The sequence below is a fragment of the Phaenicophaeus curvirostris genome, chromosome 1 (genome assembly GCF_032191515.1).
Source record: "Phaenicophaeus curvirostris isolate KB17595 chromosome 1, BPBGC_Pcur_1.0, whole genome shotgun sequence".
Taxonomy (NCBI): domain Eukaryota; kingdom Metazoa; phylum Chordata; class Aves; order Cuculiformes; family Cuculidae; genus Phaenicophaeus; species Phaenicophaeus curvirostris.
In genome coordinates, this window is record NC_091392.1 from 78,359,910 (window position 1) to 78,383,661 (window position 23,752).

Here is a 23,752-nt window from a genome sequence, read left to right on the forward strand (position 1 = left end):
TCCTGCTTTTCTACTAATGTTTTACTCCCAGGGGACTAAAACAAAAACAATGGCAAACAAAAAAAAACAAAGCAAAACAACAACACCAATCAACCAAAAAACTCACAAAGTACATATCCCCCAAAAAGAAAACCCCACAAAAGCAATGGAATTTCTATAAGAAGAGGAAGTATAACTGCTTGAAGCAGACAGATGAGGATAACTCCTTTTCTTCTGTCACCCTCCAACCTCTCTGAAAGCTGCAGCACTTACTAACAAATGAGGCTGAGTCCTCAGTACTGCTGAACTGGAGCAGCATCCTCAGCCTCCAGTAAAGTTAAATGGTCCACTCTTGGCATTTGAATAACAAGATACCAAATGAGACAAGGGAACCCTTCAAATATCAGTGGTGTAAGGGGGAAATGGAAGAGACAGGACAGAGGAAAATACACAGAAGGCATGTCCAATTTTACCTGGAATTTCTGTCGGAAGTTTACGAGAGCAGCATGACTGCAGGACTAATTCAGGTGCTTCTTCAATTAGTGTATTATAACTATGCAAGATAATTGGATTATTAGGCTGACTGATCTTTCTGAGCTCTTGGATATTTGCATTGGGGGTTATGCCTATGGGAATAACATTTATGCTCCTGGGAGGTCGTGTGATAACATCAGTGGAAGGACTGGATGACACCATATACACCAAGTGAGGAACATCTTGCCTGCCTCCATTCACTCGTGTAAATGTATGTTTGGAAATGTAATCAAGGGCATTCCCAGTGTTGGTAGCCTTCCCTCCTTGGTAGGGTATGCTCCTCACCTTCTCAATAATATTTTCCTTTGACTGTATTTCCCTAAAGGAGTATTCCAGAGTGACATTCTCAGAATACTGCATGACTGTAACATGAATATTTTCCTGTCCCACATTCATTTCTGTGATCACTCTCTCAAGAAACCTCTTGATGAGACTGAAATTTTCCTCCCCTACATTGTCAGACCCTTCTACAATAAAAGCAATGTCCAGTCTTTTACTACTGGGCTCTTCTGAAAAGGGTGGTGTTGTAGTGAGTCCCCAAGGGGGAAATAAGACACTAGACATCGTTGGAGCAGACGTAGCTTGTAGCAGAGAACTTTCTGCAGGTCCAAGATCACATAGACGATCGATAAGGAGATCCCTGTTATCCATTAGCTCTAACACATTGTTCATTACAAAGGCTGTGTTATCTGGTGACTGCTTTTCAATGAACCTGATTTGTTCCACGTTAACATGCGGTCCAATCCCCACAGGCATTACTGCAATCTTTTTATTCTTCAAAGCTGTGAGGATGCTTCGGAGTTTCCCTGGAGACTTGCTTGCTATAAACAGCACTGCAATTCTAGCAGCGTTGGTCCTTTCTGCTTTTCCAAAAACATGAAACACAGTGTATTTAAGGACTTCAGCAGCAGATGCTACTTCATCACCTGTGTATTTTATGCTTTGGACAATTTTTCTCATCTGAGACTGTGTTTTGATATCTTTAAGGCCAAGATAGATTGTGGGGCCAGCCCTATATACCAGAATTGACACTCGGATTTTCTTCTGGGAGATGTGAAGTTTCTTCATCATGCCAATTATGAAGGTTTTCAGCTGTTCAAAGTCCTGCTCTGAGAGTTTATTGGAGCCATCCAATAGGAAAGCCAAGTCCATCATCTTGCTGCATGAGTATTCACTGGGTGGTAGTTCAATGTCCTCCTCTGGAGCAGGTGTTGTCAGTGTTAGGGTGTCCTCCAGTGGTTCACAGGCTACACAGGTTAAGTTCTTCCCTTCACACAGACTACAAAAATCATCAGATTTAGTAGTAAAACATCTATGCTGGTAATAAGACATCATCATCATCTAATAAAAGAATGTTCATACAGAAACAGCTAAATATCTCCAAAGAACAACAAAACAAAATCATAATATGAGCGATTTTTTCCCTACTCCATTTCCCCACAAATCCCTACATGGTATTGTATAGCTAAATCCTATATTTCACGCACATTTGTTTAGATCCAGGAAATTTATGACAAACCATGATGACTTTGTCAAAGGAAACTCTCCTTACAACAGACTTTGGCACAGAATGTGTAAGAGCTGTGTCTGGAAACTGTCTAGAAACCCACTGAGCTTGAGCAATACGGCTACCTACAAGCCACTGATGGACTGAACTGGCAGATCTGGTTTGCTTCACAAGAAATTAAAACATGAGGCAAATTGGAGACAGCTAGCACAAAGTAGAGCATGAATGATGCTTTTAGCTCTGATGTGACTTAGCAGACAGTGAGGGAGCTCAGTTTGCCCTGGTTTTAACCCTAGTGAAAATAACAAACAGCCTTTTTTCTACCTTTAAAGTGCATTACTTTCCTTTACTCTTTCTTGACTTTACTTTGTTTGGAATATAGCTTTGGCACATGTTTGTCCTCCAGTTTTTGTCTCCTGTGTTATCTTCCTCTTATTTACACTGTCCCTGTTTCAGTCCCTTTTTTTATCATATGAAATTATGTATTTAATCTATAGCTGTTATCTCTTTTTAGTCCTATTTGTCTTCCTTCAACTTTTCTACTTCCCTCCATTAGTTCATTTTTCTCTTCCCCTTTCCATCTCAGCTTCCATTTTTCTTTTCCCCCACCTCTGCCTTTTCCACTATTCGTCATTCTGTACCACCGTAAGGTTTTTCACCTCTGTCACTCTCCACCTTTTGGGACCATCTTTACAATTCATCTCTTTCTGTCTTAAGCAAGGCTTTAACAATTCTGCTTTTCTAATTCCTGGTTGTATGATAATCTTCACTTATCAGTGATAAGAACATGACTGTACTCATGCACAGAGTGGTATAGACTGAACCAAGGTATTTTCCTTGTCTGATTGGACTGTCCAAGAAATTGAAAAGGAAAAGTTTATGAAAGAGTAAGGACAAAAACAGTTCTTGTTTTCACTGGCAGAGAAAATCCTGGAAGTAAAAATCAAACAAGTCAATACTGGAAGAAGAAGGTACTGTTTTCCACGAAAACACTTTACACATGGCACCTTTATTTAAGATCTCACAATTCTATGTTCTTTTCAATTTATTTTTAGTGTCTTCTTAAATGAAGAATGCACAGCTACACTTGGCATTAATGTATAGCAACAGGAGATTTATTATTTTTATTCTAATATGAGTAAGCCTCTCCTAGTTTCAAATTTCCTTTGGATATTTCCTAAAAAATCATTTTTGTACAGTATTTTCTATTGTTTGTACAGATGGTGCAGGCATCTAAATTAGGTGACAGCTATGCAAAAGGATGTTTCCCTAGTGAGGTAAGTTTTCCTAATGGTCTGAAATCTTTTGTGAGCAGTGTCCAGTATAGCAACATTTAAGCAAAATTAAGGATTACAAAAATTAGGGAACAGAGACTCATATATGAAGACTCTTTCTTGACCTTTTGGTTATTTCAAGGCTTTTTAGCGTATACTGTTTAATTTAATTATCAGTCTCAAAGTCTCATGCCCTAGGTTTATTCCTGGCAAGAGGCCAGGAATTCAAAGCTCATACCCATTCAGAGCTTCTGTGAGGTTCAGATCATTTGGAGCTAAGGTGTTAGTCTGGGCTAATAGCTGTTGCAGTTTAACAATTCTGCTTATATTAAATATGATCAAATTACAAGAAGGAAAACTGTCCTGTATTCACAAATATTATGAGTGACTACTGAAAGGATCCATCAAGGGTCTTAACATCTGAAGAATGCCAAAATTTCAAACACTACAGGCCCTGGTGTAATTTGCCACTGAGCAGTATACAGAATGAAAATCAGCCTCTGCTACATGGAAACTGAAGGCCCTAATCCTGCATGTGCACAGCACTGTGCACCCTGCCATTAATTTCATCATATTTGGAAATGTATGCACAAAGGATCAGGTCACAGGATATCTTACAATCTTGGGGAATTCGGTTTTCCAATAATAGTACACAGTTCCAACTGCTAATAATCTCAACGAGTTCTAGACTGAGTGTACATTCAGATCTTGCACTATACAAAGGACTTTTTTAGTATTGGCAGAAGGAAAGAGTCTGATGGCCTTATTGACGTTGAATCACACCTTATACAAAAAAAGAAGTGGAACATCTGAAGCCAGTGGGGCTACCTACACATGAGAAATGGACTTTTTTGAATGGTATTTATGAATTTCACCTGACAACCTATAATCCAAACCATCACTGAAAAGCTTCAGCTTTAGATTGTATGCAAAGGAATATTGACATAAAAGATAGTTTCCAAGCTTCATCACCTGTGGTATATTTAAGGTTACATTCAAAAACTAATTCGTGTGGATGCGCTTCATTTCTCTCCCTTCACCCTAATGCTATTTCATTGCACAAACCCACCATACCAAGATTGACAGTGCTGTGGATCATCTCCATTCAAAACAATTCTCCTTCCATGTGGGATCTTGACATCTCCAACTGCACACGCAGGACAGTCTTCTGGTCTGACACAATCCAGGGACAGTTCATCAAGTATTTTCCCTGTTTCAAAATAGCATAGTAGTATCAAGATGCCAATTATCATGAATTGCAAAACTAATCATAGCAGCTACCCTGCTACAAAAGCCATGACAAGGCTTGAGTTGAGCTCAAAAATTCTGAATGCTCTGCATGTGTTACGGTCGCTGGCAGTTTGACAACAGAACTATTTCTTTCCTGTATTGCAACCTTCATTCAGATATTGGAAGTACTTAACCCAATGTGTAATCTGCAACAGCCAGTACCATACAAAACGTGACTATATCTTTAGAAAAAAGCATTGAAGATGATAGGAAAAAATAGCATTTTCCTTTTTCCATGTGTATTATTCATTTCTCCCACTATCCTCTACCTCCATCTGATTAGAAACACTAGGGCCCAGAATAGCTATTTGGAGTCTGAAAATAGCTACTTTCTTTGCCTTCATGTCTTCTCACTCTGCCCTTAAGAGCTATTTAATCATCAGAGTTTTCCCTCTTCTTTTGTATCTTGCTTATCTTTCACTCTTTTCCTTTCTGCCTATCATTCTCCTCCCCGACCCATTTTCCCATGTTTTCCCCTTTCATCCTTCTACAAGATAGTTGCTGGGAACAGTGAAGCTGAAAGCTCAGGCTCACAGTAGAATCCTGTGGGGCCCTCTCAGGAGCACCAGAGCCTTAGAGGAAGTAAGCAGGTTGAGGCAATGTGTCTCCCCCACTGCAGTAGCTGCTCTGAAGGAGAACATTTTATCAGTGTGACCAGCACAAATTCATACTCTCGTTTAATCACATAGTCATCAGCCTCTGTTGCTGCACAGCCATCTCCCTATCTTCCTTTCTTATCACCCCATGCCCATCCTCTCTTGTTCATGTTCAGTGTTTTGTTCTCTTCTAGTCACCATCTCCCAACCTGCACACACTGTGCTTTTTTCACAAACTCCTACCAGGATGCCTAATCACCTTCCTCCTTACACAATAAGAAATTGTAGTGAAAACACATCAGTAAGCCTGTTAAGGAGTTAACTACTACATCTGAGTCTTTTGCAATACTCAGCCTTACCAATCTGCAAATATCTCTGGACTGTAAGACCTTTTTTCATGCAATAGGAACACTTAGTGGAGGAAAATACAGGCTCTACAGCAAAACCTACAAATACCAGGAGCAGTGCAGAAAAAAGTAACTGCTTAAAGCAAAAGATGCAATTACCTGCAGGACAGTGTATATGGCATCCTTCCACACACTGCAGAGGGCACTCCAAAGGCTGTGGGTGCTGGCACGTTATAGGACAAGCAGGTCCACAGCTATTATATCGCCATTCACACTGATAATCTAATTCTTGTTTATTCAGGTCCTCACAGCTTTGTGCTATGCAGTGAAAGAATCAGAGGTGAAAAAATCAACCCCAAGCATGTTTATCATGCCTCTCAGAACTATGACACCAAACTTGTATAAAGTGGATCACATGTACATAAAGAAAGAAAGATTTCCATCTTTAAATTTTTTTTTACTATGTTATTATTTTACTACATCCAGGGCACTTCTTCATCATTGCATCTTTTTTTTTTCATATAATAAAATACTTGGTGTTAACCAGAGATATTTGGTTTTGATAAAAAAATACCAAACCTCAAACTTAAAGCTTTAAATATATACATTACAGAAATAATTTCTTTTTCTAGATTTGTTTGTACCAATGACTATTACATCCCCTAACTGACGGAATGTTTCTTCCAGGTATGGCTCTGAACATAAATAGAAAAGGATGGGGAAATGTCGCAGTGAGCTGCTAGCCTAATCCCATTAAAGTGAACTTCTCTAGACATCAGCGGGAGTAAGGATGATTGATGAGAACAGTTTATCTGAGCCAACAGCTTATTCATTAGAAGTCTGTACCTCTTCACCCAATTCTTCCTCATCTACCCTGTACTTACAGCACAGAGTTGGTGATCTCCAGTGAACAGCAACACCTTTTTGTGCACAGACATGCGCATAGGCTGCTATAGCATCACAGAAGCAAGCACAATCCCCAGTAGATTCACAAGCACAAGTGTCATACATGCAAATATCTATGTAGGGCTCAGGATTCACCTACAAAAGAGAAACAAGGAGTAGAATGCAATCACTGATGGCACTCATATGCTTCTAGATACATTTAACCTGCAGATGGTTTGCCTGTTCCATTCACCAACAGCTGAGTTTCCACATAAATCAGTGCAGATATTTCTGCTGATGTCAGCAAGGATTCAATTCGGGCCATGTTCTCAAAATTGTTACAGACATTGAAGTTTATTTTTTCTTAATATTCACCAAATGGAGTAACTTTACACCTGCTTAGGCCCTTACGTGGAGCAGCATGGGTAGAATGCAGCCTGAATGGCTCAGTTTGCCCACCCCTAAATCTCAGCCCTTTTACTCGACTATTCATGCCAGTCTCTGACCTTTAGAGTGAACTTTTCCTAAAGCAGAAGTTACTCTATAGCTTTCTACATCTCTGCCATCCAGCTTTTTCCCATGAAGAATCAGCTACCAGACAGGGTCAGAGATGAGAATGACAGTTATTCAGCTGCCTCCAAGTCCTGTGTGCTGGACTGGAGCCATACTTTTCCCCTCAGCTAAAATCAGTGTCAGCACAGATCATGCAGAATTGAAGAATGTGAAACACGTGACACAATACTCACAAGTTTTTTGCATTCGTCAAAGAGATCCCCAGACAAAATGCTGCATGACGTTTCTACCATCATCTGCTTCACTACGTTTCCATTACACAGTGGAGACACGAAGGTCTGTTCCTGGCTGGGCTTAATATTGTAAAAGACAAGCACACATTCCATTAGCCTTGCTTTTAGGACCTCAGGACTCTTCAAAGTGAAGTATGAGACTCACTAGCACTAGACAGTTTTCATGAAAAAAAAAAAATGTTTTCTTTGAGTAAAATTACAACCCGTAGTATGGCAGGCATAGATCCTGCCACAGCAGAACACAGAGTACAGCAGGTCACCTCCTATATTTTCTCCAAATCTTTCTTGTACTGTACAGTTTGAACACTGACTTTTGATGAAAGGAAGTCCCACTGTACCAAGCATCCACCCTGAAAAATGATCATTCACAGCTCTCCAGAAGGCCCACAAGGCTCACAAATATAGTTAGTCTTCAGCAGACAGTATTTGGAAAGGGGGACATATCCTTTATATGTAGCATAAATAATACCCTGTGGAATCACCTAATCTCTGGCATCAGGTCATAGATAATGCTTTCAGATAGCAGGTAACCTCTCCAAAATTCAGAAGCAGCAGTGACAGTTGGCAATAATGTCTTACATACCCTCCTGTAACTTGTTTTTTCTGTTCAGTCCTCTCCAATCTTATAACCCATAATCTCCAACCAAAATAACAACTGGATACTCTTTAGAGACGATTGAAAAGCATGTAGAAAGAAACTAATCTGCCCATTCATTTGTTAATAGATGGACAGACTAGAATTTGTGATATAAAGTTTTGGATAGGGAAATATGAAATTTTTACTTGACCTCTCCCTGTCTGAAAATTACAGCTGTTTTGTTTTGTTTTTTTAGATTAAGCTCTAAAATGTGCACTTGGGGCACAACAACCCTATGCAGTGCTACAGACTTGGAGAAGTCTGTCTAGAAAGCTGCCTGGAGGAGAGGGACCTGGGGGTGTTGGTTGACAACTGACTAAACATGAGCCAGCAGTGTGCCCAGGTGGCCAAGAAGGCCAATGGCATCTTGGCTTGGATCAGAAACGGCATGGCCAGCAGGTCCAGGGAGGTTATTCTCCCTCTGTACTCAGCACTGGTGAGACCGCTCCTCGAATCCTGTGTTCAGTTCTGGGCCCCTCACCACAAGAAGGAGGTTGAGGCTCTGGAGCGAGTCCAGAGAAGAGCAACAAAGCTGGTGAAGGGGCTGGAAAACAAGTCTTACAGGGAGCGGCTGAGAGAGCTGGGATTGTTTAGTCTGGAGAAGAGGAGGCTGAGGGGAGACCTCATTGCTCTCTACAACTACCTGAAAGGAGGTTGTAGAGAGGAGGGTGCTGGCCTCTTCTCCCAAGTGACAGGGGACAGGATGAGAGGGAATGGCCTCAAGCTCCACCAGGGGAGATTTAGGCTGGACATTAGGAAAAAATTCTTCACTGAAAGGGTCATTGGGCACTGGAACAGGCTGCCCAGGGAGGTGGTTGATTCACCTTCCCTGGAGGTGGCACGGGTGGACGAGGTGCTGAGGGGCATGGTTTAGTATTTGATAGGAATGGTTGGACTCGATGATCCGGTGGGTCTCTTCCAACCTGGTTATTCTATGATTCTATGAGATTTCCAGTTATACCTGGATTTCAAGAATTTGGGCTGGCAAACTCTGTGAACAGTCTCTAGCACATAGACTGGCTATTTTAACATTCTTCTGAAGCTATGCAGCACAGAGGCCTATTAATTAGTTAATTGATCTTTTAGAAGTTCTCAAGAAATAGTATTTTTAGGCAAAAATATGGAGGAAAGAGTTAATTTCCATTTATTTTTATCCTTTTAAATCTCTTTGCCCACTCTTGAGTGATACAGCAGCCTGTATTAATTAGTTTTCACAGTTCATTGTCAGTCACCTTTTCAACATCAGCACAGTATGGATTAACTTTCCAGGAATTCCCAAAGTCAACTGGATCTACTTCAAGATGTTCATTGCTGCTGGTCAAATCATTGTTTTGGATTCCATCAAAATTTCCACACAGACCACACACTTGATCCTTGCAGGGAAAGAAACACAAAATACATAAATCTTACATCTGTAGGTTGGCTTGGAGTTTTGTTAAGAAGTCTTTCTAGCCTAGCACTTTAATGGCATAAGGTTTAAAAACTGAATTATCCCCGGCCTTGCCAAGATCACTAAAACAGACATATTCTCTCACAGAGAATGCTTAGCTCCTATTCTCATTCTGCTTAGCTGAAAGTAGGGCCACATTATCTCCATGGACTTCATTGAGCAAAACAACAACACTAATCAGTGGTGCCTGTTGGGTCTATTTAGAGCCTGTCCCTTCTGGAGATGACTGTCCTATCGCCATCACTAGGAAATCTGGCTCCTTATACTGCTCTTGAATAGTGAAGAAATCACTCAAGATATAGTTATTCTGAGGCACCACAGCATTCATCCTTGCTGTCCTAAGAATGACCCAAAATTCACCCCTTATAGCTGAACTACTGGGAAAATAAGCGACCATTATGTTATTACAAAATAATCCCTTCATTTTCAAGTAAGTGCCTCCATGAAAATCTGTCAGCATATCTGCATAAAACAAAAAAAAAAAAAGCTATTCCACAGAGACAGGGTAAGTGCATTCTTTAGTGAAAGTAAGAAGTAAAGTAAAAACCACTTACTTTGAAATTGCCCTTTAAGATAACTGAGACTCCCATGGCCAGATCCCAGGCCACACTGATGCCTTTGCTCAGAAAAATCATGTAATAACGTCCAGACTTCATGACTTCTAAATCATTGCCATCTTTAGGAGGTAACTTGATGTTTACCTAAACAAAAAAAGCACATTGTGCTATTGACCATGAGTCTAACTACTATTCTTGTAGGTAGCCTTCCCCGTGGGACAGTAGGTTAAAAGCTATTTTCAAACACACTGTTCTCCAGAGAACAGACAGTTCCCACAAACCATACAGATGTTCTGGAGCACTTCAAAACTGTAATCAAGGTATGGGGTAGGGATTGATTACAGACTTGTCTCAACATTGAAAAATTGCTGTGGATAAATTGTTACCTTAGAAACAACACTGTGAACAGCAAATTGGGATACAAGTACGGTATTTCAATCTCACCACATTTATATAACTGTGAATGAGGCAATGACTCTCATGCTCCTGGGGTATGACATGAACTTGCCACGAATGCTGGCACATAAGGCAATGACTGCTAAACAAAAGGAGGGCTGATAAAGAGTAAAGGTTATATCAAATTAACGATCAGTTCAGTATTCAGTCAATGGTTCACTGAATAATTATGTTTTATTTTATTTCATCTCTTTAGGAAACTAACAATTCTATGCTCCTGAGGCAGGTGGTGACAAAATTGGCTGGCAAGCTTTAAGAGCAACATGAACCAGAAGAACCAAATACACAAGTGGCCTCTGAAGCACCTGATTCTGAAGTCAGGAAGGACTTTCTTCTCAACCAGCTACACCAACAGGAAAAATCCTGAAAGATTCCTTTTGGTGCCTCTTCATTTTTCCATCAATTTCACTTCCCCTGTGTGCCTCCCTCTTTCTCTTTCCATTTGGCTGAAAATTCATCGCCTCCACCTACTGAAAACTTAAGAGATAAATTTAAAATGCTTTCTTGCACACTATAATCCCTTTGCAGTGGAAACTCTAATAGGATTATTCAACACATTTGGAGAGAAAGGTCTGTCATGGCTGCTGCTTTCAGCACCACAAATGCATTAACTGAAAACTTCTTAATTGTGAAAGAGGCAGATGAATACTTTCAATCGGTACAAACAGTGATTAAAGCAAGGAAGAATGAGGAGCCCACAAACCATTCATCCACTTTTTTCAGGGCAAAAAATTTCCTTGGTCACTTTTCTTCCAAATATAGTAGTCTCTGCTTTTCCAAACTTTGGTAAAAAACAGAGGATGACAAAGATGAGTTGGGAGGCTGAACTAAATTACAGAATTTCAATGTTTATGGAGGGGTTTTGCCCAACTGAACAAGTCATCAAATTTTGACCTTGCAAACTGGCAGAGTTATTTGTTTCAGAAAAGCAAAAATTATCCCATGACCTTTTCTTTTTTATTTTGATCCAGAACTGTATCACGCAGATACTTCAACTAAGCCCCTGTTTACTTAAAATTAAAAGCTGCTCTTAAGCCAATATAATCTTAAAAAAATGCTGCTTGAAATATTTTAATGGCAAAAAAAAAAAGCCAGAAGCAAGAAGCTTCTAAGGAATCTTGTGGCAAAAGAATGTTGGAAGTCAACACTGGGTGAGAAGTTGCCCAAGGATCTTCATATGAGTTGTTTTTCTTTAATGCCTACATGGCTTGCTGTTATTTCTAAGATAACCTGGTCTAGATATTTTTATACTGAGCTTTCACCTCAGAAAGAGGTTTAACTCTAGAAAGAGTAAAGAACATTTAGTCAAGATCATATGGACAGTCTAGTTACACAGACCTAGCTCTTGCAAAGACACAGTCCTTCCAGAACCAAACACCCTCTGTTGCTAGAGTTGCTGGTTGCTTAAACACCTCTTGTCTTTTCTGGTCTCTCTTTAGGCATCCAGATGGAATCACAGCTTCTCTAAAATCTGTCACCTAAAGAAGCTTTTGACAAAGCATGACTTTGCAGAATGATCCCTGCATTACTATTCACCCTCACCCAGGTAGAGTGTTCTTCAGCAGCAGAAATAAAGAATTGGTTGGGCAATCAGTATGTTCTATGTTCATTCCCCCAGCAACCAAAAGCCTACATGGATGACATGCTGCTAAAATGCACTGCACAGATACTGTTAATAATGGTCATGCCTCAGTGGGGGCATGCAGCTACCCAGACCCTGGGCTGCAGGCAGTGCGCCCCTCCCACACCAGCTCATGCCTCTGGTGCACTTGTGCTGCACTTGTGGTAGCTGCGCTCGAGCAGGGGAGCTCTGTCATATGGTGGAGGAGCTAAGGGAGGAGGTAAAGAGGCTGAGGACTATCAGGGAATGTGAGAGGAATATAGACCACTGGAGCAGTGCCCTCTCACTAACTCAGCGGGCTGCTGGAGCTGGTGTGTCTGAACACCACCCACGGGCAAACTGCAAGGCTGGGGGAACAAGGGATGGGGAATGGCAGCAAGTTCCGGCCCAACAAAGGAAACCTGCTCCCTGCACCCAGACAACAAAACCCCAGATCTCCCTGAAGAACAAATACAAAGTGCTGCAGGTGGAATCGACCCTCGAGGATGAGGATGATGGCTCCCACAGCCCAGAATCTTTCCCTAGGCTGCACCATCCTCAGAAAAACATAAACCCATCCTCCATTAAGAAGAAAAGGGAGAGTGATTGTCATAGGGTATTCCCTTCTAAAAGGAATAGAGGGAGGTAACTAGAAAACTTCCTTCTCTGGTCCAACTATTATCCTCTCATAGTATTCCAAATTGGTAGTAATGACACAGAGAACAGAAAGCCCAAAGCCATAAAGAGAGACTTCAGGGCTCTAGGGAAGATGATGGAGGGCTCTGGGGCTCAGATAGTATTTAGCTCCATTCCAAAGCTAAATACAGAGGAGCAAGAAGTCAAAAAGAAGAAATTGATTAATGCCTGGCTCTGAGCCTGGTGTGAAGAGAGGGGCGTCAGTTTCTTTGATAACGGAGTGGCCTATGCACTCCCAGGCTTTCACTAGGGATGGGACATGCATGTCTCCTACGGGGGGCTAAAGCCCTTGCTAAAAATCTAGCTGAGCTCATTATACGAGCTTTAAACTAGATGTGAAGGGGGAAGGGGATGAGACCAGGCTAGACAGGAGTGAGCCTGGAAGTGGGACACCAGTGACTCGGAGATGGTGTGCTGGTGAGGACCACCAGTACATCACCACAGAACAAGTGGGGACGATTACACCAGATGATGGTAAGGAAGATATTGGCACTCTGGCATTAGCTACTCCAACGACCAGGCAATTGGGAATAAACTCTATTCCCTCTATGAGGGCTGAAGGTTCATCAGCCCAGCTGAAGTGCATTTACATCAATGCACACAGCATGGGTAATAAGAAAGAGGAGTTGGAAACAGCCGTAAGGCAAGGAGGTTATGATGTCATTCCCATCACAGAATCATGGTGGGATGACTCGTATAACTGGAGTGCAGCCATGGTGGGGTACAAACTCTTCAGGCGGAACAGGAAGGGTAGGAGAGGAGGCGGGGTATCCCTCTATGCAAGAAAGGACTGGGATACCATTGAGCTGGATTGTGGTGATGAGGTGATTGAGAGCCTGTGGGTTAAAATCAGAGGAGCCCAAAAGAAGGCAGATTTTGTGATGGGAGTCTGTTACACACCACCCAGCCAAGAAGAAGCAGCTGATGAGCTCCTCTATAAACAGCTGGGGATAGTCTCTAGATTGATGCCTCTTGTTCTTGTAGGTGATTTCAATCTTCCAGATATCTGCTGGAAGTACAATACAGCAGAAAGGAAGCAGTCCAGGAGGTTCCTGGAGTGCATGGAAGATAACTTCCTCGCACAACTGGTGAGCAAACCGACAATGGAAGGTGCCCTCCTGGACCTGCTGTTTGTGAACAGAAAAGGCCTTGTAGGGGACGTGGCAGTAGGAGGATGCCTGGGACAAAGCGATCACGAGATGATGGGGTTTTCAGTTCTAGGTGCGGTGAAGAGGGTGGTTAGCAGGACAGTCACATTACACTTCCAGAGGGCAGACTTCGGACTGTTCAGAAGGCTGGTTGGCAGAGTCCCATGGGAGACAGTCCTTAAGGGCAAGGGAGACCACGAAGGCTGGGAGCTCTTCAAAAAGGAAATCCTAGCAGCTCAGGAGAAAGCCATCCCCATGTACCAGAAAAAGAGCCGGCCAGGATAAAAAACAGCTTGGTTGAGCAGGGAGATCTTGAGAGATATCAAAAAGAAGAGAAATATTTATGAGCTTTGGAAGAAGGGACAGGCGTCTTGAGTGGACTACAGGAGGGAAGTGAGATCGTGCAGGGAAAAAATCAGGAGGGCTAAGGCCCAACTAGAAATCAGATTGGCTAAGTCTGTGAAAGATAATAAAAAATCTTTCTATACATATATTAACAATAAAAGGAGGACTAGGGAGAATATACAGTCCCTATTGGATGCAGAAGGAACAACTGTGACAGGGGATGAGGAAAAGGCTGAAGTACTTAATGCCGCCTTTGCCTCAGTCTTTAGTTGTAAAGAAAGTTGTTCCCTCTGTCTACAAACCCAGGAGTTAGAGGAGCAAAATGAGGCTCCCATGATCCAAGAGGAGGCGGTTAGAGACTTGCTTGCCCACCTAGGTACCCACAAGTCTATGGGGCTGGATGGGATCCACCCAAGGGTATTAAAGGAGCTGGCGGATGTGCTTGCCAAACCCCTTTCCATCACCTTCAAACAGTCCTGGAAGACTGGGGAAGTTCCACTGGCTGATGTCGTGCCCATCTACAAGAAGGGTCGCAGGGAGGATCCAGGGAACTACAGGCCTGTCAGTCTGACCTCAGAGCCAGGGAAAGTCATGGAACAGGTGATCTTCAGTGCTATCATGAAGCACATGTAAGAGAACCGGGTGATCAGGCCCAGTCAACATGGGCTCATGAAAGGCAGGTCCTGCCAAACAAACCTGATCACCTTCTATGATAAAGTGACTTGCCTACTGGATGAGGGAAAGGCTGTGGATGTGGTCTTCCTGGACTTCAGTAAAGCCTTTGACACAGTTTCTCACAGCATTCTGCTTTGGAAACTGTCAACCTCTAGACTGGACAGGCATACACTCTCCTGGGTAGAAAACTGGTTGGATGGCCAGACCCAGAGAGCGGTGGTAAATGGTGTTAAATCCAGATGGAGGCCAGTTACAAGTGGTGTTCCCCAGGGCTCAGTGCTGGGTCCAGCCCTGTTCAATGTCATTATCAATGACCAGGATGGAGGCATTGAGTGCACCCTTAGCAAGTTTGTGGATGACACTAAGCTGGGTGGAAGCGTGGATCTGCTGGAGGTTAGCGAGGCTCTGCAAAGGGATCTGAACAGGCTGGACCACTGGGTCTGAGACCAATGGCATGAGGTTTAACAATGCCAGATGCCAGCTCCTGCACTTGGGGCACAACAACCCTGTGCAGTGCTACAGACTAGGAGAAGTCTGGCTGGAAAGCTGCCTGGAGGAAAGGGACCTGGGGGTGTTGGTTGACAGCCGACTGAACATGAGCCAGCAGTGTGCCCAGGTGGCCAAGAAGGCCAATGACATCTTGGCTTGGATCAGAAACGGCGTGACCAGAAGGTCCAGGGAGGTTATTTGCCCTCTGTACTCAGCACTGGTGAGACCTCTCCTTGAATACTGTGTTCAGTTCTGGGCCCCTCACCACAAGAAGGATGTTGAGGCTCTGGAGTGAGTCCAGAGAAGAGCAATGAAGCTGGTAAAGGGGCTGGAGAACAGGCCTTACAAGGAACGGCTGAGAGAGCTGGGGTTGTTTAGCTTGGAGAAGAGGAGGCTGAGGAGAGACCTCATTGCTCTCTATAACTACCTGAAAGGAAGTTGTAGAGAGGAGGGTGCTGGCCTCTTCTCCCAAGTGACAGGGGACAGGACAAGAGGGAATGGCCTCAAGCTCCACCAGGGGAGGTTCAGGCTGAACATTAGGAAAATTTTTTTCATGGAAAGGGTCTTTGGCACTGGAACAGGCTGCCCAGGGAGGTGGTTGTGTCACCTTCCCTGGAGGTGTTTAAGGGACAGGTGGATGAGGTGCTGAGGGGCATGGTTTAGTATTTGACAGGAATGGTTGGACTCGATGATCTGATGGGTCTTTCCCAACCTGGTGATTCTATGACTCTACGATTTACATTTTCCCATCAATCATCAGTGGCATGCAGCAACTTGCATACCATGCAAAACCTGGTACAGCTTTGTCTGTTAACCCAAACCAAGGCAAGTGTAAAATGGTTTCACATTTCACTGGGAACATTTTTGCAACTCTCTGGTCCAGATGCTAGTTCAGAGCACAGTACTTCTGAAAAATGAGCAATTGAAACACTGTAATCCTCTGTAGTTCTGAAATGTTCAAACACAGACAGTCTTAAATGCTCAGGACAAAGAGCTGAACCTTCTGAAATCTTGTTTCCTCGTTTCCCTATACTGAAAGGACACGAGAGCTGGAAGTGATTCTCGGTCAGTTCTTTAGTGTTTGTTCATAGGATAGGGGTGGGGTAAGAAGAATTCCAGTCATCTGGGTTTTCCATCTGACAATTTCACAGGGGAAAGGATAGCGATATTTGCTTCTGTAGTATCAACTTGTTTCAGCCATGACTTCTTTCTTTTTCCAGTGTCCTCAGTCCTTCAGACAGCTAAATTAGGTCTGATGTTTTACTAGTCATGGGACAGTCATTTCTTAGATCTTCCTTACAGTTAACCTTGCTTGAAATAGACGTCTTAGATATTATTATCTGAAAAAAAATCTGTTGGCATCAAGCAGAAATGCCAAAATTGCATTATACGCCTGGGAGCAAAATGGTTAGCTACAATCCTGCTTATCTCTTCATTTTATGATCAAGAACCAGTGAACGTGGGGTCATTCATGTCCCATCTCATTAAATAACCTGCAATTCCTTTCCCCAAAGAAAGAGAAAGAAAAAGAGGAGAAGTGTACATACATTTCCATTAAACAACTCTATTTCCCCACTTCCATAGAGAATGACAATCCTTTTGGTGCACTTTTCTCCAGTGAAGCTACAGCCTTCATTTGAAATTAGTATCCGGAAGGTTCCACTGTTATCCTTGCAGAAATCCTATCAAATGAAAATAAATGAATGAGTCATTCATGTGGAACATTTGAAAAACACATACCAATCTATGGAGAAAAGGAAGTCTTAAACAATATCCTGCATAATCTGTGGCAAGCAGGATATACACATGTTGGCATGCCAACTGTTCCCATATTAATTTATTTCATCCTTAGCATTGATATTTATGTGGTACTTCCTTTAAAGAATGAGGGTGACACTGCCAGTTACACCCATACATGCATGTTTTGCAGGGTGTTCTTTGGCAGGGAGATAGATGAATGGATTTAACAGTAAAAACAAGATTGCACCTTTCATGACAAAATAAAACAATAAATTTAGAAGGTTAGTAAGAAGGGCTAGAAAGAAATTTGCTGCACAGTCTTGAGCAAAACGTTTGAAGCTCATGTTTTCCAGTCTGTATGTGAATAATCATTACAACATCAAGGTATTTCTTGGGAAGAAGTCATGTAGTTTAATGAATGGATTTTTTTTAAGTCAGTTTTTTTTCTGAGATGCATGGAGAGTTAGTACTACATTTATGTGATGACTTGTAACTATCAGGCCCTTTAGCTTTAGGATTTTATTTCCAGTATACATATTTTGTGACAAAGATTCTGTGTTTAGTTCTCTGTGTTTGTCATCAGAAGCAAATAGATTTCATTCTCATTTTAAGTAGTTTATTACTACTGTATACTTACTGTCCATAAGACCTTTACAGTGAGTTCTCACTAGTGTTGGAATAATCATTCCTCTAAGGTAATCCATGTGGCATGAAGGTGGGAGCATATTTCAAAGACCAAGCCAGAGACAGGTTGGGCAACCTTTCCTGCCCAAGAACTGCAAGGACTAATGTGCTTCATGGAAAGAGTTTGTGCAGAAAATAGTATTCCATCCAAGAAACATTACTTTGTAGCTCTAGAATTATCACTTAGAATTGGATCCATCTTAAGTTAGACCAAATTTTCAGATAAATCCTTCTTTTGCACAACCCTTTTTAAATACACAATGATTTGCACCTGTAAATGAGCATTAATTTTATTTAACTCTATATTTCTGTCTGCTCCCACAAATCAAATGTCGATATTAGTGTGCTATGCCTTTATCCATCTCCTCTCTTTGCTGTGAAGAAATTGGATATTGTCGATGTACTCCGAAGAGTCTGGTGCATGGAACAGGACAGTGACTTTGCCAAAGTGAATGATCAGTGTCTGTACTCTGGACACAATTAGAGAAGGTTCACTAAGTACTTTTTATCTCACTCAGCCATTGTTACAGGATAGAGAGTCTAGGGGAGAATGAGGAGAGATTGATTTATGGTTATCTACAGTTCCTGGTGAGACATGAGATTCAGGCAGCTCCTTTCTATACCATGCAGCAATCATAAGGTTTATGACTGCCAGTGAGGCACATTACAACCTAACTCATTTCTGCAGAACACAACACAATGTTTAAAGTTCTCAAGGCAGCTTTGAAGTCATTAATAAGCTTGTCTCTTTTGCACCATACATACATCTGGCTTAGGAATTAAGAACATTTTACTGTAATTTATCCAAACTTTGGGCTTCTCTCCTGATGTAAAACACCTTGTATATTATCAAATAGCTTTGGCATTTGACACAGTCTTACCTGAACTAAAACATATTGACAGTTTCCTGGAAATCTGTATTTTAATCCATCAAATGTCAAATAATGAGCTGTACCAATAACAGTGCAGGTGCCATCACATATATTTTTGCTGCATTCCCACTTTCGACCACGGCACACACTGTAACAATGAAAACAAGTCAGCAACACTTATCATTATTTCCCATGTACCTAATAAGCAAGAGTATGCAAGGTGCTTTAGGCAAAGTAAAGAGCAGAATTTACTGCCTCCAGGAGCCCATGATACAAAGACTCTCCAAAAGACACAGAAGTGGTGATATGCTACTATTTTGCCTTGTTCTGCTCTTTTTCCTGGGCTTGGGTCAGGGAGTAATCTACCGCAGATCAAACTGTGTGTTTGGTAGTAACCTACTGCAGTTTCCCTGTGTGTCTTAACCCAGACATCAACCTCTGATCTGTGTGGAACCTCTGCAGGTGTCTGTGCTGCTGTCCATCCTCAGGTATGTCGCCAGCAGATTTTCTCTGTGTTTGGCCTTCAAAACTTTCTCAGAGAACTCTATGCTTGGGCTGCCAGAATCCTTCCCTAGACAGACTTCAATGACTACCTTACCTTACTATGCACCAGATAAAAAACTCTCATTAACATAAACTAGCATAAGTTAACATTGGATATTTAAATCCAAATGATGCATTAACATGATAAGTGAATAAAGAATACGTTTCCCTTTTTCATACAAGCTCCATGTAGAGTATGTGCCTTTTGAACCTCTTTTTTTGTAAAAAGAGGCCTGGACAGAGCCTATTATTTCATAAATACTATTAGTATTTTATTTTGGATATGCTGCTCTGCTCAGAGTACCCTCTTAAAAGAAACAGTTTTATTACCCTCTAAGGACCATTACAGGTTAAATACGAAGTATAATATCAGCAACCCTGATTTTATTTGCAGTAATGTATGCTTTTCCTCATTGAAAGCCAAAATAGTAGTAAAATTAATAGCCACCTGAGGCTAAAGGATTTACTGATTTACTGATTTACACTGAGGAATGTCCTATGTTGTGATACTGTCCCCTGAGGCTTCCTGTGGTGATTGAAACAGCACATCTGCCCTACAAGAGAATGCAAGTTTGGCAACCCAAAAACAGAACTCCAAGCTAAATCTCAACTTATAAGACAGAAGATGTGACAAGATGAGAGAAGGCTCCTGATCATGAAAGGCAATAAACCAGTGGTTCCCTGCCTGTATAGCTTGCAAGTGATGCTGTCGAGGGCACCTCTAGACTTTCTCACAAGCACAGAATGTGCAAGGAAAAAACAACAGAAACATCCTGCCATGCTGAGCAAAACAAGATGCTGCCTTTTTTCAAGTGGAAGGCAATTCTGAAAAGCAACCATACACAGGATTAAGGTCTTAGTATCATTATACCTGCATTGCAGTAGCAGCTATACTGCATCGTTTTTATTGTACAAAACCAGTGACGCCTTGATGAAAGGGACAGAGTTCTATTTTTTTTCTCACTCCTTCTTTTGTATTCTTTTTGTCTTTCAGGTTTTTTTGTTGTTGTTTTGTGTTTTGGTTTGTTTTAATATATCAGAACATAATACACAAAAACCCCACACATGGTGACCATCTTCTGAGCAGATATTCAAAATACAAAGAGAGACAGTTCTCTGGTACATTGGTTTCATTGTAATTCTACCAGCGTAACAGACAGAAGGAAAGTAGTAGGGCTCCTAGTCTTCATGATGATACCAAATAAGCCATACTCAACATCAATTATTATTAGATATCTGAGTTTCCATGAATGTTTGTATTCTTTCATTACTACAATACACAATAACTCTTAATAATAACTCTCACATGGTACCCTTATAAATAAGGCTCAAGGAGATAAATAGAAGCATCTTCATGCTGAAATGAGGGAAACTGGGAAATTAAGAAAAAAAAGTAAGAAGGGATTTTAGAGCATCCACACAGTCCTCTTGCCCTTTTCCAGTGATATCCTGGAGAACTACAAGCCTTGCTACAGAAGTTGCAGGTATGAAAGGGGATCTTTCCTTGGTATCCACAGGCTTTTGATCAGTGAAATAAATGCATTTGCTAACTAGCAAGAGACTAAACAAAACAAAACAAAAACCACAGTCATGAAGCATTTAATCTGTTCACCTTTTTGTTTGCTATTAATTTTGTGGAGCTAGAATTGCATCTGACTCCATATCTAACAATCTAATAATAATTTAATAATTTAATAATCTAATAAGAAACATCTTGCTTGATATTGGAGAAACATTCACCTACTAAATGCTGTATGAATGCAGATGGACACCATCACTACCCCAGGGATTTTCTAATCAAGCTTTATATGGGCAGGGAAAGAGGAATTCTATCCCTGCTTTACAGATCTAAAACTCAGGGATAAAAAACCCAAAGTACTTTCCCAAGATCAAATTGCTAACTAATCTAAAACTGGGTACTGAACCCAGTTCTCTAGTAATTCCTTACCCAAAGCATAAGCATTACTTAATCTTGATAATACTTCACATTAGAATAAATATCGTACAACACACTTTCTTCAAAGAATGACATTTCAGTAAAATCAAACCTATTCCACCCTCTGCTACTAAATTTCTGGTAATAGGTAAAGCAAGATCAAGATTTTGTATATATGTGCATGGACAGATTATAAAGTATGTGGTGTAGCAAAATTCAGATTAGCAAATTTCTGCTGTGTACTGCTTCATAAATGTTATTCCAAAATATTCACTGAGCTCTAAAATGAATTCCCAATACATAGCATAACAAAAGTTTTGCCGCTAGCTTAGACTTGGAGACATTCCGTTGTTCATGAATTAGGGTCTCCCATATGTCAAGTTGAACGTAAATGCCAAATCTGACACCTCTGGCTCATATATTGCATCTGCAGGTGTTCACATCTGGCTAGGAACAAGTGAGAATGAGAACTCCTGCAACAGCAGTACAAAAAGCAAAAGCAAAAGAAAAAGAAGATACAAAGTCTCGATTCTTATTCATTCTCAAAGCAGTCGTAATTTCCTATATCACTTTCTAAATGACATTTGACTTGATATTTGGTGAGAACATTCGTATAGTCACATAGTTCAAAAAAGCTTTAGTGACATTTTTGAAAGGACCTTATTTCCAATTTTATTTTCACATTCAAGAAAAATACCTAAAATGAGAGGAAGAATTTTTTATCAATGAGAAAAAAGCATGATTTCTAACATTTTCTTGATCCTGATACTGAAGAAAAATTTATGTATTGGAGTAAATGTCACTTACAATGGTAATCCCAGAAACAAAAGGGCAGTTACAAGAATGAAGCAACATGGTTATAACTATTTTAAGATTGAAGACTATAAAAATGACCAAAGATAAAAAGACTGTACATGGTTGTCGTGAAGCATCTTGAAAATTTCACAAAATCACCTATGAGTTTAGAACTTTAGTGTTCTTGTTTCAATAAAATTTTCATTGTGTCTGTTTTCAAGCTTAGTCCCTTTTACCTTGATGCAATGTAAGCAAGTTACAGTATATGTATCTATATAGAAATATCAATTTCTCCTCCCCCCTCCCCCCTTCAGATCTACTTTTTCCCCAGACCAATGGTAATATATGATTCATAATATCATATGTAGCTGCAAATGGACGTGGGTGAAAGACATCAGCCACTCACTCTTCTCTTCTAATAAGTTATAACCAACTCCCTCTTTTCTTTCTCTTTTTTTAAAAAACAAAAGACATCAACGGACTGAGCACTCATTTGAGATATGAGGTCAATTTTAACATTTTCCTGAAAAGCTCTTCTCGTGTTATAACTGGCATATCACACCATCTCTGCTGATGCATGCTCCTGGATGAAAAGGACAGATTTAAAGGGGCAGACAGCAAAAAAAAAAAGGAAGCATGACAGCAGAGCCTAGCAACAAAATGCAGGCTCCACTCCGCCCACTCCAGGGGATCTCCTGTATTGTCATTTTGTTGTGCAAGGTCAAGGAGCATATCCACAAGCTAGTGGTTATGGAGGACCCAAGTAGACACATGGACTACCTATCTGCAAGGCATAAGGTACAGTTTTGCCTGATATGCTGGTCCTTATGCAACTTCTGAAGGGAAGATGCAGGTTTGTGCAATTTGTGCAGTATTGCACTGAAAAACCTAGCTTTATATAGAAGAGATCTGTTAAGCAAACAACATTTCAGATTATTTATAAATATGTTTTGTGCCCTAGAAAAAAAACCCAGAAAATTGCAGTTGCAGTGTCTCACCAGGTGTTACAGTCATTGGTCACTGTCTCTCCCTTGGCATATTCTCTTCCGTTGTGAAAACACGGACATCTCTCAGGAGTAACACACTTGTTTTCATGTCGCACCTAAGCAAAACACAGTTTATCAGCATGCTAAACTGATGCTATCAATATTGCTAATATTAACATAAATATAGAATTATTGAACAGTTTGGGTTGGAAGGGACCTTAAAGATCATCCAGTTCCAACCCTTCTGCCATGGGCAGGGACACCTCCCACCAGATCAAGGCCCCATCCAACCTGGCATTGAACACCTCCAGGGATGGTGTAGCCACAGCTTCCCTGGGCAATGTGGGCCAGTGCCTCACCACCATCATTGTGAAGAAATTCCACCTTATGTCTAGTCCAAGTCTGCCCCTCTCCAGTTTGTAGCCATTGCCCCTAGTCCTATCACTACATGCCTTTGCAAAAAGTCCTTCCTCAGCTTTCTTGTAGGCCCCCCTTCAGGTACTGGAAGGTCACTATAAGGTCTCCTTGGAGCCTTCTCTTCTCCAGACTGAACAAGCCCAACTCTCTCAGCCCGCCCTCATATGAGAGTTGCTCCAGCCCTCTGATCATTCTTGTAGCCCTCCTCAGGGCCCATTCCAACAGCTCCATTGATGGCTCATGTTGAGCTTCTCATCAACTGGCACCCCCAAGCCCTTCTCTGCAGGGCTGTTCTCAGTCACATCAACCCCCATCCTGTATTGAAGCAGTGTATGTGTATCATAGTCTTCTTTCAGGGGCAGAACACCAGCTGAAGCTGCTGGTAGAATAAATTAAATTACAGAAGAACTTCATGATGAGAAATTTCAATTTGACTGAAACTATTCAGCTAAGCTGAGTGTGGAGAGCAGGTGAACAGCACATGCCTCTCACACACAACAGACTAGAC

At 41.3% G+C, this 23,752-nt stretch overlaps 1 protein-coding gene across 1 annotated transcript in view; it reads right to left on the bottom strand.

Annotated features, from left to right (window-relative positions):
- Positions 1–23,752, bottom strand: part of VWF (von Willebrand factor) — a 146,115-nt gene that overhangs the window by 65,088 nt on the left and 57,275 nt on the right. Inside the window, exons 19-28 of the mRNA XM_069863499.1 lie at positions 22,840–22,943; positions 18,577–18,715; positions 16,819–16,953; positions 9,860–10,006; positions 9,088–9,228; positions 7,159–7,278; positions 6,412–6,568; positions 5,687–5,845; positions 4,369–4,504; positions 453–1,792 (exon numbers count right to left, since the gene is read on the bottom strand). Of these exons, the coding sequence (XP_069719600.1) occupies positions 453–1,792; positions 4,369–4,504; positions 5,687–5,845; positions 6,412–6,568; positions 7,159–7,278; positions 9,088–9,228; positions 9,860–10,006; positions 16,819–16,953; positions 18,577–18,715; positions 22,840–22,943 (2,578 nt within the window). The remainder of the gene's footprint in view (positions 1–452; positions 1,793–4,368; positions 4,505–5,686; positions 5,846–6,411; positions 6,569–7,158; positions 7,279–9,087; positions 9,229–9,859; positions 10,007–16,818; positions 16,954–18,576; positions 18,716–22,839; positions 22,944–23,752) is intronic.